At 40.0% G+C, this 18,628-nt stretch overlaps 1 protein-coding gene across 3 annotated transcripts in view; it reads right to left on the reverse strand.

The window, feature by feature from the left end:
* LOC132819728 (BRD4-interacting chromatin-remodeling complex-associated protein-like) overlaps nt 1-18,628 on the reverse strand; it is a 76,681-nt gene that overhangs the window by 19,498 nt on the left and 38,555 nt on the right. For 2 of the 3 annotated variants that reach the window (XM_060831412.1, XM_060831413.1), the window contains 2 exons: nt 13,254-13,325; nt 6,249-8,237 (listed from right to left, as the gene is read on the reverse strand). In XM_060831412.1, the coding sequence (XP_060687395.1) occupies nt 6,249-8,237; nt 13,254-13,325 (2,061 nt within the window). Of the gene's footprint in view, nt 1-6,248; nt 8,238-12,209; nt 12,267-13,253; nt 13,326-18,628 lie in introns of those variants that run through there. The other variant, XM_060831414.1, reaches the window with a different exon arrangement.

The following is an 18,628-nucleotide window of genomic DNA, read 5'->3' on the forward strand; positions in this document are numbered from 1 at the left end:
TTCAAAATAATGTTTGAAAATTAATAATAGCACCACAATATATTTATAAAATTCAATAATGCCCTGAAACAGAAATTATAATGCGGAACTAACCTGTCTGGTGCTTTCAATGTACAATGCACATCAACTTAATGCTGCCCATTCATTACTAGAGTTATAGTCTACAACACTAACTAGCGAGCCTCAGCAAGGATACAAAATTGTAAGAGGCTAACGTGAGTTGAAGTTCCAATCTTCACTCGTAGGAGAGGTATTGTGGCTGGAGGAGGTACTGGATTTCATTCTGACTGAGAAGAAGATAGTGTGTCATTGCACATTTTCAAACTTTGCTACTGAAGCCTTAGGGTTGAGGAGAAATATGCAGCATCCATAGGAATTGACAAAGTCAAAACCAAAGGACTAGGATGCAGCACTGAAAAAAGTTCAATGAACTCAAACAAATGGTCACGGTCAGTGAATGCAGCTTCAAATAGCATATCTCATCAACTACACCAGACCTACAGGTTGCTGCTTGGTAACTACTAGGATATGGAGCATTAAGTAATATCCAATCATGATTCTGAGCTAAGATTCACCTGACCTTCACATGTTTAGTAAGGTTGAATTGAATTAGATTTATTGTTACATGTACTCAAATGAGTACAGTGAAAAGTTTACAAGTCGCCACTTACAGCACCATCTTAGGTAAAAATTTAAACATTAGAGCCCTTCTTACAAAAAAGGAGAAAAAAACAAAGAAACATGGTCAAAAATCTCACAGCTATATCACACAGCTTTAACACATTAGTTAGGCCACTTTTGGAATATTATGTGCTTTTCTGGTCTTTCGTCTATAGGAAGAATGTTGTGAAACTTTAAAGGATTCAGAAAAGATTTACAAGGACGTTGCCAGGGTGGAGAGTTTGAGCTATAGGGAGAGACTGAATAGGCTGGGGCTGTTTTCCCTGGAGCATCACAGGCTGAGGAATGACCTTATAGAGGCTTATAAAATCATGATGGGCATGGTTAGGTTAAATAGACAAGGCTTTTCTCCCTACAGTGGGGGAGTCTAAAGGGCATAGGTTTATGGTGAGAGGGCAAACATTTAAAAGGGACCTAAGGGGCAGAAGGTGGTGCGTGTATGGAATGAGCTGCCAGAGAAAGTGGTGGAGGCTGGTACAAACAACATTCAAAAGGCATCTGGATAGGTATAGGAATAGGAAATGTTTAAAGGGATGTGGGCCAAGTGCTGGCAAATGGGACTAGATTAATTTAGGATATCTGAGTTGGACCAAAGGATTGAGGATTGGCTGTCTGACAGAAGGGAGAGAGTTGGGATAAAAGGTTCTTTTTCGGAATGGCAGCCGGTGACAAGTGGTGTCCCGCAGGGTTCAGTGTTGGGGCACAGCTGTTCACATTATATGTTAATGATCTGGATGAAGGGACTGGGGGCATTCTAGTGAAGTTTGCCGATGATACGAAGTTAGGTGGACAGACAGGTAGTACTGAGGAAGTGGGGAGGCTGCACAAGGATCTAGACAGTTTGGGAGAGTGGTCCAGGAAATGGCTGATGGAATTCAATGTGAGCAAATGCACTTTGGAAAAAAGAATAAAAGCGTAGACTACTTTCTAAACGGTGAGAAAATTCATAAAGCCAAAGTATAAAGGGATCTGGGCATGCTAGTCAAGGATTCTCTAAAGGTAAACATGCAGATTGAGTCCGTGATTAAAAAAGCGAATGCAATGTTGTCATTTATCTCAAGAAGGTTGGAATATAAAAGCACTGTTGTGCTACTGAGACTTTATAAAGCTCTGGTTAGGCCCCATTTGGAGTACTGTGTCCAGTTTTTGTCCCCACACCTCAGGAAGGACATACTGGCACTGGAGCATGTCCAGCGGAGATTCACACAGATGATCCCTGGAATGGCAGGTCTAACATATGAGGAACGGCTGAGGATCCTGGGATTGTATTCATTGGAGTTTAGAAGATTAAGGGGAGATTTAATAGAAACTTACAAGATAATACAGGGCTTGGAAAGGGTGGACGCTAGGAAATTGTTTCCGTTAGGCAAGGAGACTAGGACCCGTGGACACAGCCTTAGAGTTAGAGGGGGTCAATTCAGAACAGAAATGCGGAGACATTTCTTCAGCGAAAGAGTGGTGGGTCCGTGGAATTCATTGCCGCAGAGTGCAGTGGAGGCCGGGACCTAAATATCTTCAAGGCAGAGATTGATAAATTCTTGATGTCACAAGGAATTAAGGGCTACGGGGAGAATGCTGGTAAGTGGAGTTGAAATGCCCATCAGCCATGATTGAATGGCGGAGTGGACTCCATGGGCCGAATGGCCTTATTTCCACTCCTATGTCTTATGGTCTTATGGTCTAAAGGGTCTGTTTCCGTGCTGTACATCTCTATGACTATTCAACTACAGCTACTTCAACTCAGCACACTGTATTTCCAGCTTTGAAGGCCTCAGCTAGAATATCATTGTGGCCGCAGGCTTTTTTTTTACTATATCTAAATGCATTTTGCACATCTTCCATTAATGCTGGTTCACCCACGGAATCTAACACAGGGTACTAAGTGATAGCCTGGATAGTATTAGCTGCTACTGTGGAATAATCATTCGTTATGAACTCTTCTTCCCTTCTGCTTTCAAAGTGTCCTGCTCGGTGTCTCCCTGTTCATTCTCCAAGCCATTGCATTATTCCAATGATAGTGCCTTACACTACACCTATGTTTGGGATTTATGGTTTCTGAAGAAGCCTTACAAGTCAGGACCAATTTCTTCAGCACCCATCACATTACTTCCTATATTATTTCACAGCTTAATAAATCTTAGGAGTCAAATTACAAAACAGAACCTTCAAGCTCAAATCCTCTGGATTACTACCTGAGCCACGGGCAAACTGGCAGAGGGTAAATTAAGTTAAATGCATGGCTTAAAGATTTATGTAGGTGGAATGAGTTTCAGTTTGTGGCACCAGTAGTAGTGTAGAAAGGGGTTGTTCCAGTGAGATGAGTTTCACTTGAACTGTGCTGGGGCCAATGTCCTGATGAATTGAATAACTAGGACTGTACAGAGTTTGCGCTAATTAGAGGAGGAAGAGTTTGAGAGAGGAGGAATGTAGCCTTACAAAATAAGAGAATATGGCAGCATTACAGGGCAGCTATTTTGACAATGACACTCAGAATTGTACAGGAAGGAATAGAATGTATAAACATAGAAAACGAGCAATAAATAGGGTCAAAAGGGGAAAACAAAATGTAAAAAGACAAAATAATTTCTCTTTATTTGAATGCTCATAGAATTTGGAGCAAAATAAATTAATTAATGGCACAAGCACAGATTAATGGATATGATTTTTTAACTATGACACAGATATGTTTACAAAGAGATCATAGCCAGGAATTACATATTTGGGGATGTGTGACTTTTGAAAAGAACAAATAGGAAGGAAAAGATAGCAGGGTAGTATTGTTGGTACGAGATCAAATAAGTACAATAGCTTGACGTGATCTTGGATCAAAAGACGTACAATCCATTTGAGTGATGGTAAGAAGTGAAAATGGGAAGACACAGTTGTGAGTAATACACAGCTCCTGTAACAGTAGCTTTTCAGTGGGACAGAGAATAAATTAGGAGATGATGAGTGCATATAACAAAGGCAGTTAATCATGGGAGACTTTAATTTTCATGTAGCTGGGATAGATTGAGAGAGGAAGACCTGAAAGAATTCACAGAGTGCATATGGAACAGTTTCCAAGAAAAATATCTTGCAGATCCAACCAGAGATCAGGCTATTTTGAATCTGGGAAAGGGACTCAGCAGCAAAAGTACTTGAAGAATAATGGTAGATGTTTAAGAAAATAATTAATGGCTCATAGCAAGATATGAATTGAGGAAGAAGGATTCTAAGAAGGCACGATGGCTCAGTGGTTTGCACTGCTGCCAAATAGCGCCAAGGACCCAGGTTCAATTCTAGCCTCAGGTGATTATCTATGTGGAGTTTGCACATTATCCCATGTCTTTGTAGGTTTCCTCCATAAACTCTGATTTCCTCCCACAGTCCAAAAATGTGAAGTTAGGTGAATTGGACAAGCTAAATTGCCCATAGTGTTCAGGGATGTGAAGATGAGGTGCATTAGTCAGGGGTAAATGTAGAGGAAGTGTACAATGGAAACCAAAGGAACTAAAAGCCAGTAAGTCCCTGGAATCTGATGGGATGTATCCCAGCATTAAAAGGAAGTAAGTGTAGAGATAGTGGATGCACTGATAGTAATCTTCCAAGAATCCTTAGAGTCTGAAAAGTTTTAAAGGAGTGGAAAACTGCCAATGTAACAATTTTAGTCAAAAAGGAAGAAAATAAATTACAGGAATTGTAGGCTAGTTAACAACTGGTATTGGGAAGGGATTTAATTGCATAGCGCAGGTCATTCTGCTATAACGCATGTTTCGTTAGCGTGAATTGGCTTTATTGTGATTGACAAATTGTGGACATTGTTTGGATAACGCAAATTTTGTACTGAATGGGTATAGCAATTTTCTATTAGAGATCTTCTACAACTTAATATTCAATAGTTTCCACAGTGGGATTTTCTACAGTATGATGTTGCAGAGAAACACAACAGTCATGTTATAGCATAACAACCTGCATTTAGAAATATATGATATGATCAAGTAGAAAGTCAACAAGATTTCATGGAAGAGAAATCATGTCTGACCAATTTACTAGAATTCTTTAAGGAAGTAAGAAGCTGGATAGATAAAGAGGAAGCAGTGGATATAATATATTTAGATTTTCAGAAGGTATGTGTCAAAAGACCATTAGGCTACTTGATAAGGGCCAATGGGCATTGGATGTAATGTATGAACATGGATAGAGGACTGACTAATCAACAGAAGTCAGCGAGTTAGCATAATAGGGGCATTTTCAGGATGACAATCTATAATTAACACAGTGCCAGAGATCAGTGCTGGGACCAAAAATATTTAGAATATATATTAACAACTTGGAAGAAGCAATGTACTATAGCCAAGTTTGCAGATGACACAAAAATAAATGGGAAAGCAAGTGGTGAGGATGACGCAAAGAGTCTGCAGAGGAAGATAGACAGGTTAAGTGAGTGGGCAAAAATGTGGCAGATGGAATATGGGAAAATGTGAGGTTATGTGCTTTGGCAGAAAGAATAGAGGAGCTGAACATTATTTAAGTGGAGAAAGCTATAGAACAAAGGAAATTGGAGTTCTCAGACATGAATCACAAAAAGCTAGCATAGAAATTCAGCAGGAGGAAGGAAGGCAAATAGAATACTGGTCTTTGTTTCAAAGAAAATGGAGTATAAAAGTAGGGAGGTTTTGCTAAAAGAATACAAAACACTAGGCAGACCATTGCTGGAATACGAAGAACATTTATGGGATCCTTGTCAAAGGAAAGATATACTGGCATTGAAGGCAGTGCAGAGAAGGTTCACGAGGCTGATGCCAGAATGGAGGGACCGTCTTAGGTTGAGTAGGTTGGGTCTGTGCTCATTGGAATTTGAAGAATGAGCGGTGACTTCATTGAAACATACAAGATTCTTAGGGGTCTTGACAGGGCAGAAGAGAGGTTATTTCCTGTTGTTGAAGAGTCTAGAACCATAGGACATTATCTCAGAATAAGGAATCGCACATTTAAACGGAAATAAGAAGCAATTTCTTCAGTAAATCTGCAGAATATTTTTGCAGAAAGCTGTTAAAGATGGATTGTGAAGTATATTCAAGGTCATGATAGATATATTTTTCATTAAGGGAATTAATGTTATCGGGAATAGGCAGGAAAATACAGCTGAGGATTATTTGAGAAAACATTGTCTAATTGAATGGCGAAGCAGACTCCATGAGATGAACGGCTGACTTCTGCTCCCTACATCTTATGGTCTTATTAAATGTTTCAAACAAGCTGTGTTTGCAACAACACACAATAATTATCACATAGTCTAATAGGTAAACATTTCACAAACACTATCAATCAGTCATCTGATAGAATGCTCATTTTTAAAAGCAAATAATTTAATAAAGCACTACATAGCTTTTGGGGTCTTTAAAAGAAAATTAAAAGATGCATGTGTGCATGTGGAATTTTGCACCAATAAAGTCAGCATATTATTGCACCTACATTGCAATGAGAATAGCTCAGGCAGCTATGAAAAAGATGCTTCCATAGTACAGTAGTATTTCATTTCTTTAAAGATTTATCATTCACAAATTAAGTAATTCATCACTTACTTGGGAGTACAGAAATTGCTGTTGATTGTTTGTTTGTGTTACTGGCATGTCCGTCCGGCTGAAAACAACCTGTCGCGAGGGCTGCATTGCACCTGCATTTTGGTGATAAGGATTGGATATCCGGTAAATTTGATTCATTCCCAATTGTTGCTGACACTGTGGTTGCTGTTGGGCAGACTGTACTGTCACAAGGGATTGCTCTCCCTGACAAACCATTACAATATTACCACTGGAACACGTTTGTGTGACATTTTCACCACCACTGCTTGCTGACATTACAGGCTGTATTGTAGACACGTAGCTGGAGCACAGAGAACTAGGTGTATTTGAAACAGCAAGTTGGTTTTGCATTGACCGTCCTCGGACTGCATTCTGCCCGGATTGCTTAAATATTCCTGTATTAATGCTTGAACCACCAGCAGTGGGTTGTACACTTTGAGTGGTTGGAAGGTTAAATACCATCTGTGAAGCCTGGTGGAGTGGAACCTGCCCAGTAACTAGATGCGATGAGCCATGGTTTGTTAGCAGCTGCCCTCCTGAAGCGTTAATAACTTGTTCCATGCCACTTTGACTAGAAACTAACTGTCCTGCAGAGTTCTGATTATTCAAGAACTGTCCTGAAAAAGACTGGGTAGTCAACATTGTACCTGAAGAATTACGATTTGTTAAAACACATTCAGAAGCTACTTGGTTGGAGACCAATTGGGTTGGTACAGTTCGATTTTGAAGAATCTGTCCATTTGCAGTCTGAAGGTGTTGAACAGTTGAATTCATATTTAATGCTAGGCTGGTAGGAATGAAAAACTGGTTCTGGGATACAAGAGGTTCATGTTGCCCAATGGGAGGATGAATTATGATGTTTCCTGTTTGATTTAAAACTTGTGATCTAGCAGACTTTCTAGTCACCTGGTGCTTTGCAATATTGACACCCAATGCTGGGCCCACTGATGAACTCTGAGAAGAGCTTGTGGAGCAAAAAGGAAGGCCATGTTGTATTTGCTGTTGTTGTAATGCAACTTCATTTTGGAGTTTGAATGCTGTCTGCAATTCCAGGTTGTTGACATTGTAAACTGTTTGTTGTTGGTTCATTTGAGCGGGCTTAGGTTGAATGCTAAGTGAAATTTTCGGCTGACTTGGTACAGGGCCTCGCTGAATGATAATATTATGCAAAGGCAGTGCTGTTTGAATGTTATTACCACTAAAGTGAACAGACATATGTTGTGGTACCTGGCCAATATTAGATGTTCCATAGTAAGTGTTTCCATTAAGTGCTGTCACACGTCTCTGAAGCAACAACCCACCAGTTTCATTTAAACCAGATGTACTCAAAGACATTTGTTGCTGGTTAGGAAGTGATGACATATTGTAACCACCTAGAGGCCCAGGGTTTAGAGCTGGTTGTTGTCCACTGCTCTTCGAGATAAACTGAGACCCGTCAAGGTGATTAAGAGTCATTACAGGCTGCTGAGTATCCAATGAACTAATCAGCTGGATTGGTCCAATACCACCAGCTTGGTTGCTGCTGGGTACATGCTGAATTGCAACACTGTTGATGCCCATTTGTTGAAAAAATCCAGGCTGTACATTAGCTTCATTATTTACAAAGGGAGTTCGTAAAACTTGCTGCAAAATGGGAGCCGGTGTTACATTCATCTGCTGCTGTGTCAGGCCTCTTACTGTTGAAGTGCCAGAAGGTAACTCTGAAACCTGAGAAAAGGATGCAGCATGATGTGGAGTTTGAGAAAAGTCCTGGGTGGAAGTAAGGCCAGCTGCCAAATCTGCTTCCTCCTGCAAGGTTTGTTGAGTGATATTAGCCTCCTGAAGAGACTTCTGCAGAATATCAAAAGGCTGGTCCCCATTTAAGTTCGAGAGAGGTGAAGAGGCATCCAGTTCCTCCAAAACATTAAGACTACTTGCTAATTGCAGTCTTGAGGATTCTTCTCCAATATGGTTATGTGTATCTTTAGTGGAAGAGGTAGGGTCAGCACTCTGAAAGATGGAAGTTGGAACATATTGTAATCATAAGTTTATCAAATTGATACAAACTTGTCTAAAACAAACAATTGCACAATTTTGTTTCTTTTGAAAAGTTAAATTTTGGACAGCTTTCAAACATTTTAGAATTAGCAAAGAGCAACATTTAATAGGATAAGACTTTCCAAAGCTGTTGGCCCATCTGTGGCAGAGTGAACGGCAGTTGTTCATGGCCAGGCATTTGCCCACATACTAAAGATGGTATCATGAACATAATTTGGACTGCAATGTGTTTGGGTAGACTGCACCTTCAAGCATACTTCAGAGACCCCTTTCCTGCTTCAGTGGAAGTCTGAAGTCTGATGGAGTGGATAAGAGCCATTCTAAGTCTGGGAAGAGAGGAATAACAGATTGATATTGCTTTTGTTATATTCCTACGGGAATACAATATACTTAAAGGGAATCAATCCCATTCTTTATCTGAGACAATTATTGAATATTTATTAAGGTCTCACTGGAATTCATGCTGGTTGATAGCTAGTGATAATTCGGCACAGTCCAGAAACTTACCCACACTCCTAAAGTAGTCTTCATTCAACTGGAATTTGGGATGAACTAGAAAAATTGTAAAAACATGGATCCTTTTCAACGTTCAACATTTCAATATTGTGAATCCATCTAAACAGCAGTGGTTCAAGAGGCAGCTCACCACCACCTTCTCGAGGCCAACGAGGAAGAGGCAATAAATACAGACCAACCAGCATCACCTACATCCCACATGTGAATTAAAGGACCTGCTCGCCAGTTGGAAATATTTCTGTCTATTCTTAAACAATACTTTAATTCCATACAATTTAAATAACACTGTCTGGGAATTCCATTTGTAACTTCACCTGACATGAAACATGCTCACAAGGTTTGTGTTGCAGAGGTCACCAAGGAAGGTTTTTGGAATTTAGGGGGGCTTCACTAGCTTCCAGATAGTTCCATGTATGCACAGTAAATTCAATACTGCTAAAATATTAAATCCATCACAGTATGCTCATGGTAAATCCGATGAGGAGAACAAGAACATGCTAACATCAATGAAACACCAGAGTCACACAAACACTTTTACTATTAGCAGGTGTTCCATGTTGCATAACGTAGACGATATGCTGTTTTCTAATCACCATGTTTAAGACCACATAATTTCTGTTAAGGAAACTATACATGATGACAGATTTTAAGAAACCACCAGGCCATTCTTCTTTTTCAGAAAATGTTGGCAATAGGACCACACAGAGTGTCCAAACGATCATATCTATGCTTCATATATCCTTTCAAGTATGAGACAGATACTTTAGTGTGACATTCGAGGTATAGCAGGCAGGAAAAGAGCATTAAAATATATTGCTTATATATTAAGGTAGATCTCTTTTGTCATTCACAATTGAGGTACTGGGATGTGGAACTGGAGCAAGGCACGTACATGCAATTGGAGAAAACTGGAAATAGATTTTTTGAAGAAATTACCTCAGAAAACTGAAATAAATATTCTTTGAACAGCAAATAGATAAACAAATAAAGTAGTCCCACATATCAGAATTAAATAAACACGTATCTATATGTAATTTGGAGTAGCAGTTCTTTATTGATATTGCCCATCTAATTAGGACCTAGCTTTTTATCGCAAATTCAAGGAATTAATCAAGTTTAAAAGGTCCTTGTTTGCACTTCTTCTGCTTTAACAATTAGCTGTGGAATCAAATTAAATGTACTTCAATTAAATCTTCTGAGTAAGCATTTAAACTCAAGTGAGTCAATTGTAAGTCTCCCTCTAACATGAATTGAATTGAATTCAACTGAATTATAGTGAATTAGCTTTACCGTCACATGTACTCACCTGATTACAGTGAAAAGTTTACAAGTCACCATTTATGGCACCATCTTAGGTACCAAGGTACCTAGGTACAGATTCTTGAGTAAATAATTATTAACAGTAATGCTGTATTCATACACAACATCAGAGGATGGATTGCATTTTCTATACAACTAACCAAGCATGGATTATTCATTCAAGAATGATTCAAAAACAACTTCAAGGTTAGCGAGTTTTGAGAAGATTTATAACTCAGGTTGAAGTTCTGGATGTATGTTTGCTCACTGAGCTAGAAGGTTCATTTCCAGACATTTCGTCACCATACTAGGTAACATTTCCAGTAAGCATCTGAATGAAGGACTGGTGGCGTAGCCCGCTTTCTATTTATAGGTTTGGGTTTCCTTGGGTTGGTGATGTAATTTCCTGTGGTAACATCATTTCTAGTGGTGATGCCATTTCCTGTTTTTTTTCCAGGAGAAACGAGACCCAAGTCAATGTGTCTGTTGGTAGAGTTGCAGTTGGAATACCATGCTTCTAGGAATTCTTGTCCATGTCCCCATTTGGCTTTCTCCAGACAGATGTGTTGTCCTTCCTCATCTATATGTAAGGACACTAGTGAGAGTGGGTCATGTCTTTTTGTGGCTACTTGATGTTCATGTATCCTGTTGGCTAGTTTTCTGCCTGTTTGTCCAATGCAGTGCTTGTTATAAGTCCAAGGTATTTTGTAGATGACATTAGTTTTACTTGTTGCCTGTATAGGGACTTTTAAGTTCATTAGCTGCTGTTTTAGTGTGTTGGTGGATTTGTGGGCTACCATGATGCCAAGGGGTCTGAGTAGTCTGGCAGTCATTTCCACCAATTTCTGAGGAACAAACCCAAACAAGCAGACAAAACACATCCAGAAACTCTAACCCCTCTCCCCTACACCAAAGGCATCTTGGAAATGACTGCCAGACTACTCAGACCCCTTGGCATCATGGTAGCCCACAAACCCACCAACACACTAAAACAGCAGCAAATGAACTTGAAAGACCCTATACAGACAACAAGCAAAACTAGTGTCAACTACAAAATATCTTGCAAGAACTGTAACAAACACTACATTGGACAAACAGGCAGAAAACTAGCCACCAGGATACATGAACATCAACTAGCCACAAAAAGACATGACCCACTATCACTAGTATCCTTATATATAGATGAGGAAGGACACCACTTCGACTGGGACAACATATCTATCCCAGGACAAGCCAAACAGAGACACGGACAAGAATTCCTAGAAGTATGGTATTCCAACCACAACTCTATCAACAGACACATCGACTTGGGTCCCATTTGCCACACCCTGAGAAAAAGAACAGGAAATAACATCACCAGAGGAAATGATATCACCACAGGAAATGATATCACCAACCCAAGGAAACCCAAACATATAAATAGAAAGCGAGCTACACCACCAGTGCTTAATTTGGAGGCTCACTGAAGATGTTACCTAGAATGGTGATGAAACATCTGGAAATGAACATTCAAACTCAGCGAGCGAACCTACATCAACGACTACAAGGTGCTTACAGCTGCATGGTTAGATCTACAAATTACTCATTGGAATCTTTTTAGCATTCCTTTGTGAACTCAAGGTTTAGGCTTTTTATATGCAGGCACCTCTGACAGAAAATTTTGTTACAGGTGTTTCAAAAGAGTAAAAATGGTTTGTAATTTATGTATTTCTGTAATTTATTAATTTATGTTTTCAGTATTTCATAGGTTTTTAAGCTTATAGGAGGAAGCAAAAGCATGATAATATAGAATTGCAAAAGTACTTGGGAAAATTTGGCTCTCCTTCTACTCCTGATTGGCCACTATTATTTCTTGAAACTATTATATGGAGATCTTCCTGCCTGCCTTGGTAAATGTTGATTGATAAGTTTAATATTGGTTCTAATCTGATTTGTCAATGCTTGTTATGAATATAAAATTTAATTCAATTAGGTATATAGTAGGTCTAATACTTCATGAGTTACATCTGTCAAAGTAACCATAATGAACTCCTGCAGTGCATCTTCTAGATTGTACATGCTGCAGACTAAACATGCCAATGGATGCAATCCAAAATAATGCAATCTGACCTGGATGTTGTCAAGCTTCTTCAATACTGTTAAATCTGCACCCATCCAGAAAATTGTTTATTGGAGATCTCTGAAATTGAGCTCTGCCCACTGTGATTAGATTTGTACAGGTAAGGTAATGAACTTCTTGTTATAAGTATCAAACTATTTTTAAGCATTTAAGCTGCTTCATCAACAAATCATCTGCTTTCTCTCCTTGGTCAAAATATTTTTGCCTAACCTAAAACAATATAAATTCTATTTGTTGTGTTAACACAAAATTGAAATTGCGTTTTTTTTTAAATGGCAGCATAGAGGTTGATTAGCCATTGAGGGAATGGCTGCACGACAGTACGGGCCACCTTTTGAATTAAACATTAAAATGAAACTCTAGCTACCCTCTCTGATAGAAACTAATAGAACCATGCAATGGTTCATTATGGACTCTTTAGATCAGCAATATTTCCTGTCAGTATTTATCAATTATCATCTCTAGCCTTGGTACAGTAGTGAGGTTGGACAATGATTTATTCAATTTTCACGAAGAAAACTTGAGGAGATTGTATCAAGCTCTGAGAACACTATGGGATTAACATCTGTATTTATTAATTGTGATTCCCATGTCACAGGATAACATCACTCATGGTAAACAAATTATAAAGTGTTTCCCACACCTGACATTCACCTTAAATGTCTCATGGTGCTGTGATAGCATCCCTATCACTGAGCCAGAAGGTCCAGACTGAAGTCCCATCTGCCGTGAAGTTATATAATCACATATCCAAACAGATTTTAAAAACTACATATCTATTAAGTGCCGTTAACAGGGAAAAATATTCTGAAGTGATTCAGAGGGCCATAATCAAGACAAAAAAGGAAAGCTATAGATGGGTAAAGGGTTGGTCAATGAAGTGAGCTGTCCAAAACAATATAGAAAATAACAGAAAACTGAAAATGAAAAGGTGTTTCATTAGAACAGATGCAGCATATCACATTTAGAATAATCTTATCGTGATTATAATCCATATATATATTGTAAAGAATTTTTTTCAATCCAGTACTTACAATGGCATCAGCAAAAAGTGAATTGGAGTTGTCAATAGTGCAGGCTGAACCAAGCAAATCATCCTCATCTATCTGTGAAAATCAAAGATCCAAGACTCAATCGTACTAAACAGCTACAAAGTGGAATTACAAAAATGCTTATATTTTGATAAACCACAGTAGTGGTTATGAAACTAAATTTGACATTGAACCACATCGAGATAAAAGGACTGAAGTGGGCATCTGGTTGACCAGCATATTGATGGTGAGTGACTCGACAATGGTAATATCATTGATTGTCATGATGGAAGTGTGCAATCTCCATTGTTCGTGATGATTACTGTCAATTTTCAATCTTATCAATCCAAACCTGGATACAATGCAAGTCGTTTTGCTTGTGGGCATGGACTGCTACAATATCTGAGAATAAAACAATCACAGTCTAGGTTTAAAGGAGGGTCTTAAATAAGACAGAGGTGAGGAACCAGAGGAGTTTAAGGAGGGAATTTTGGAACTTAGAAACTTGGCAACTAAGGGCACAACCTTCAATGATGAAGCTAAGAAAATCAGAGAGCTCAAGGGATTATAGGACAAAAGAGGGTTAGAAAGATGTCAATTCGAGCTGATCAAAAATCTTGTGACAATTGTTTGAAATGTGATGATAAGCACTGCCTAGCTGCTCTGGAGCTTCACTCTGTCATATGCGTCTCTGTCACATTTTATGCAAGATGACAATGGACTGAAAATGTTCAGGATTTACTGGTCTCTTTTTGTCTGAGCCATCATCTCCACGAGGTGAGTTTTCCATTTCTGAAATGATAACTCATGACACTAAAATAGCCCCCACACGTGCAGATAAAGTTTGTGATGTCAGCTGGTTGCAATAGACTACAGGAATCATCTGCACATACACCACTGATGGCACCATTCCTTTGCCATACTTACATCATTCTAAATTACTGCCCAACCCTCTCCAACTGCCCACAGCACAGATATAGGCCCTTTCTGGAGCCAGGTGGTCATGTCTGAGGGGTAGCTGCTCCCTCCATCTCCCAATCTGCTGCTCCTCCTCACCATCTCTTCATCCTAGTTGCAGGCTACCAATTGATGGCTGCTGGAATAGTGCTTCTGCTTGAGCATCCCTGTTTCAGCCGCCATTCAAAGCCTCCACAATCTGACCCCTGTTATTCACACTCAGTGTGTGATGTGATTCAAGCCATTGAGTCCTGGATCACAGGAACCTACCAGCAGCACTAACTTTGATACTGGTTGCAGCTTTCCAAATTTTAAGAATAATATCAGATGCCTTCTTGCACATGCATTCTTTTTGTACCACCTAGAGGTAATGGTTGCAGTAATCACATCCTTCTATGCACCAAAAAAAAGCATTAGAGGGAGAAGCAGCTTAAAGTAGAAGATGAGCTATGAAGGGCAGCATCAAATCCTATAAGATTTACAGCCATTCAAATAGGGTTCCTCCCACATCTCCAACTGTTTATTGAAGTCAGTTTATTGACTTTCTCCACCTTTGTTTCCAATAAAGCTGTTTCTTTGCCAACAGGCCTGTTGCTTTAGTGATCCCTTCATACATGCCCCTAGTATTTGTGTATTTGGACAGTCTGGCAAAGTTGCACCTAACAGTTATTGGCATTCTGTCGAACAGTCTCTCAGTCTTCTCACTCTAGGTTAGCGTGAAAACAGGCCATTTGGCTCTACAAGTCCACACCAACCCTCCAAAGAGTAATCTACCCAGACCCATTCCCCTGCATTTATCACAAACTAATGCACTTAACACCATGGGCAATTTAGCTCTCCAATTCACCTGACCTGCACATCTTTGGATTGAGGAAGGAAATCGGAGCACCCGGAGGAAATCCATGCAGGCACAGGGAGAAGGTGCAAACTCCATACAGACAGTCACCGAAGCTAGAATTGAACCCAGGTCTCTGGTGCTGAGGCAGCAGAGCTAACCACTGAGCCACTGTGCCGCCCTCTACTCTCTTTTGAAATTAATAGGAGTTAGAGCATTTGGCTTTAGTGATTGAAAACAATCCTTTTTTATAATTTTAAATTATTTTCAAAATTGCTTCTGCCTCATTGTTCTTCTCTTGAACCCAGTCTTAAATCTCCAAGTGTTCAGTATGTCAAAGTAGCAAGCAAGGTGAGTTGAGAAATAATTTAAACTGTAAAAGCTCCAGCATTTCTGAACCATTGGAGCTCGCACTTCCAACTGTTGAAGCTCCAGCTTCAGATTTAATCTAGATCTTAAATAGGAACGCAAATCCAGAAGGAAGTGGCAAAGGTTTGGTTCAGTAAGGGAGGCTACAATTTGGAGGTCAAGAAATGGGAAAGAGGCCACAACTTAGAGGTTGGGGATTGGGGAAAGACCACAATTCAAAGGGTTGGGGAATGGGGAGTTACCACAATTCGAAAGGGTTGGGGAGTGGGGAGAGGCCACAATTCAAAGTTGCAGGGTCCAAAGCATAGAGGGTCTGCAGTTACCAGTATCAGGAAGCAGGACTGTGCACAAGGAGGTACCTGTACTTAAGTAGCAAGTTAAATTTGTCTTTCTTATTTAACTTACTATCCCTTTCAAATTATTTCTTCAGGGATTTTGCAATATAAAATATTTCAACTTGAAGGCATAACATTTTAATTTTTTTCTAATAAGGCAGGATACACAGAACCTAGCTACATTAAAAGTCTTGATTTTCAGAAATGCTAACGCAACTTTAAGTGAGAACTCACTGCAAGCTCTATTTTGTTTTTGCACTTTGTGTAGAAATGCTGAAGAATGTCTACTCAATTGTGATTACTTTTTTAAAGTTGAGGAAGGCAAAATGAGTACTGTTGATATAATGGCAGCATTTTTACTTTAAAAGCAAGAAAACCTTCAAAGGTTGCATCCCAGCCTTGGTGCTAACTACCATCATCTGTATCAGTCAGTGTTGAGCCAGTATCCACCTGTATCCCATAGGTCGATGTGATCCATCTATACTGTGTGAGTGAAGAGAGTTACCATGCATTTCATGGTTTGCTTTGCATTTTTAACCTATATCCATATACACCCCTGAGAAGCAGTAGTATGAAAACAGAGGCCGAATGTTTAGGTCTCTTCCTGTCAACACAAAGCCACTCCAATGGCTAGCCCCTAGCTGTACCTCCTCATGATGGCTGATGGAAACTGGGTCCTTGCACTTATCTAAAGCTGAAGAGAAACATGGAGAAAATTGGCACCTAGACATGCAATGTGCAAGACCAGCAAAAGAATTATCACATCCCATTGGACAGCCACCACTCACACAAGGCAGACAATACCCAATTAGAAAAGTAGTGTTAATTTATCTGCTTCAGTGACTGCTTGATGTTTAGTGCCTGCTCAACAAGTGAAAGGAATCCATTACACCAAACAAACAATTAAACAAACTCCAAGAAACAAGATGCCTACTCACCAGTTGGCAAGGTGGAACATCAGGGCCATAGGCATGAAATAGACAAATTGTTTGGATCTTGCTGATAACATGTGGAAGATAGCTGCAGTCAAATGGACCTTACATGGAATTTACAAAAGCATTTGAAAAGGTCCTTCATAGTGGGCTGGTCCAAAAGATTAAGTTACATGGGATTCTGGTGATTGAGATTACATGGTTGATTCAGAAAAGTCCGCTGGGTCGGATGGGATTTATCCTAGGATCCACTGGGAAGGCAGGAAGGAGATTGCTGAGCCTTTGGCATTGATTTTTAAATCGTCATTGTCTACAGGAATAGTGCCAGAAAACTAGAGAATAGCAAATGTGGTTCTCCTGTTCAAGAAGGGGAGTAGAGACAGCCCTGGTAATTATAGACCAGTGAACCCTACTTCAGTTCTTGGTAAAGTGTTGGAAAAGGAGAAAGTGAGGACTGCAGATGCTGGAGATCAGAGCTGAAAATGCGTTGCTGGAAAAGCGCAGCAGGTCAGGCAGCATCCAAGGAGCAGGAAAGTTGACGTTTCGGGCATGAGCCCTTCTTTCAGGAATGATTCTTCATGCCTGAAACGTCGACTCTCCTGCTCCTTGGATGCTGCCTGACCTGCTGCGCTTTTCCAGCAACACATTTTCATCAAAGTGTTGGAAAAGGTTATAAGAGATAGGATTCATTATCATCTGGAAAAGAATAATTTGATTAGGGATAGTCAGCACGGTTTTGTGAAGGGTAGGTCATGCCTCACAAACCTTATTGAGTTCTTTGAGAAGGTGACCAAACAGGTAGATGAGAGTAAACTGGTTGATGTGGTGTATGTGGATTTCAGCAAGGCGTTCGATAAGGTTCCCCACAGTAGGCTATTGTACAAAATGCGGAGGAATGGGACTGTGGGAGATATAGCAGTTTGGATCAGTAACTGGCTTGCTGAAAGAAGACAGAGGGTGGTGGTTGATGGAAAATGTTCATCCTGGAGTCCAGTTACCAATGGTGTGCCGCAAGGGTCGGTGTTGGGTCCACTGCTGTTCGTCATTTTTATAAACGACGTGGATGAGGGCGTAAAAGGGTGGACTAGTAAATTTGCAGACGACACTAAGGTCGGTGGAGTTGTGGATAGTGACGAAGGATGTTGTAGGTTAGAGAGAGACATAGATAAGCTGCAGAGCTAGGCTGAGAAGTGGCAAATAGAGTTTAATGCGGACAAGTGTGAGGTGATTCACTTTGGTCGGAGTAACCGGAATGCAAAGTACTGGGCTAATGGTAAGATTCTTAGTAGTGTAGATGAGCAGAGAGATCTCAGTGTCCAGGTACACAGATCCTTGAAAGTTGCCACCCAGGTTGACAGGGGTTGTTAAGAAGGCATACAGTGTTTTAGCTTTTATTAATAGAGGGATTGAGTCCTGGAACTATGAGGTTATGCTACAGCTGTACAAAACTCTGGCGTGGCCGCACTTGGAGTATTGTATACGGTTCTGGTCACCGAATTATAAGAAGGATGTGGAAGCTTTGGAAAGGGTGCAGAGGAGATTTACTAGGGTGTTGCCTGGTATGGAGGGAAGGTCTTACAAGGAAAGGCTGAGGGACTTGAGACTGTTTTCATTAGAGAGAAGAAGGTTGAGAGGTGACTTAATAGAGACATATAAGATAATCAGAGGGTTAGATAGGGTGGACAGGGAGAGCCTTTTTCCAAGTATGGTGACAGCGAGCACAAGGGGGCATAGCTTTAAATTGAGGGGTGATAGATATAGGACTGATGTCAGAGGTAGTTTCTTTACTCAGAAAGTAGAAAGGGTATGGAATGCTTTGTCTGCAACGGTAGTAGATTCGCCAACTTTAGGTACATTTAAGTCGTCATTGGACAAGCATATGGACATACATGGAATAGTGTAGGTTAGATGGGCTTCAGATTGGTATGACAGGTCAGCGCAACATCAAGG

This window comes from Hemiscyllium ocellatum, chromosome 10, assembly GCF_020745735.1.
Source record: "Hemiscyllium ocellatum isolate sHemOce1 chromosome 10, sHemOce1.pat.X.cur, whole genome shotgun sequence".
In the NCBI taxonomy this organism is placed as follows: Eukaryota; Metazoa; Chordata; class Chondrichthyes; order Orectolobiformes; family Hemiscylliidae; genus Hemiscyllium; species Hemiscyllium ocellatum.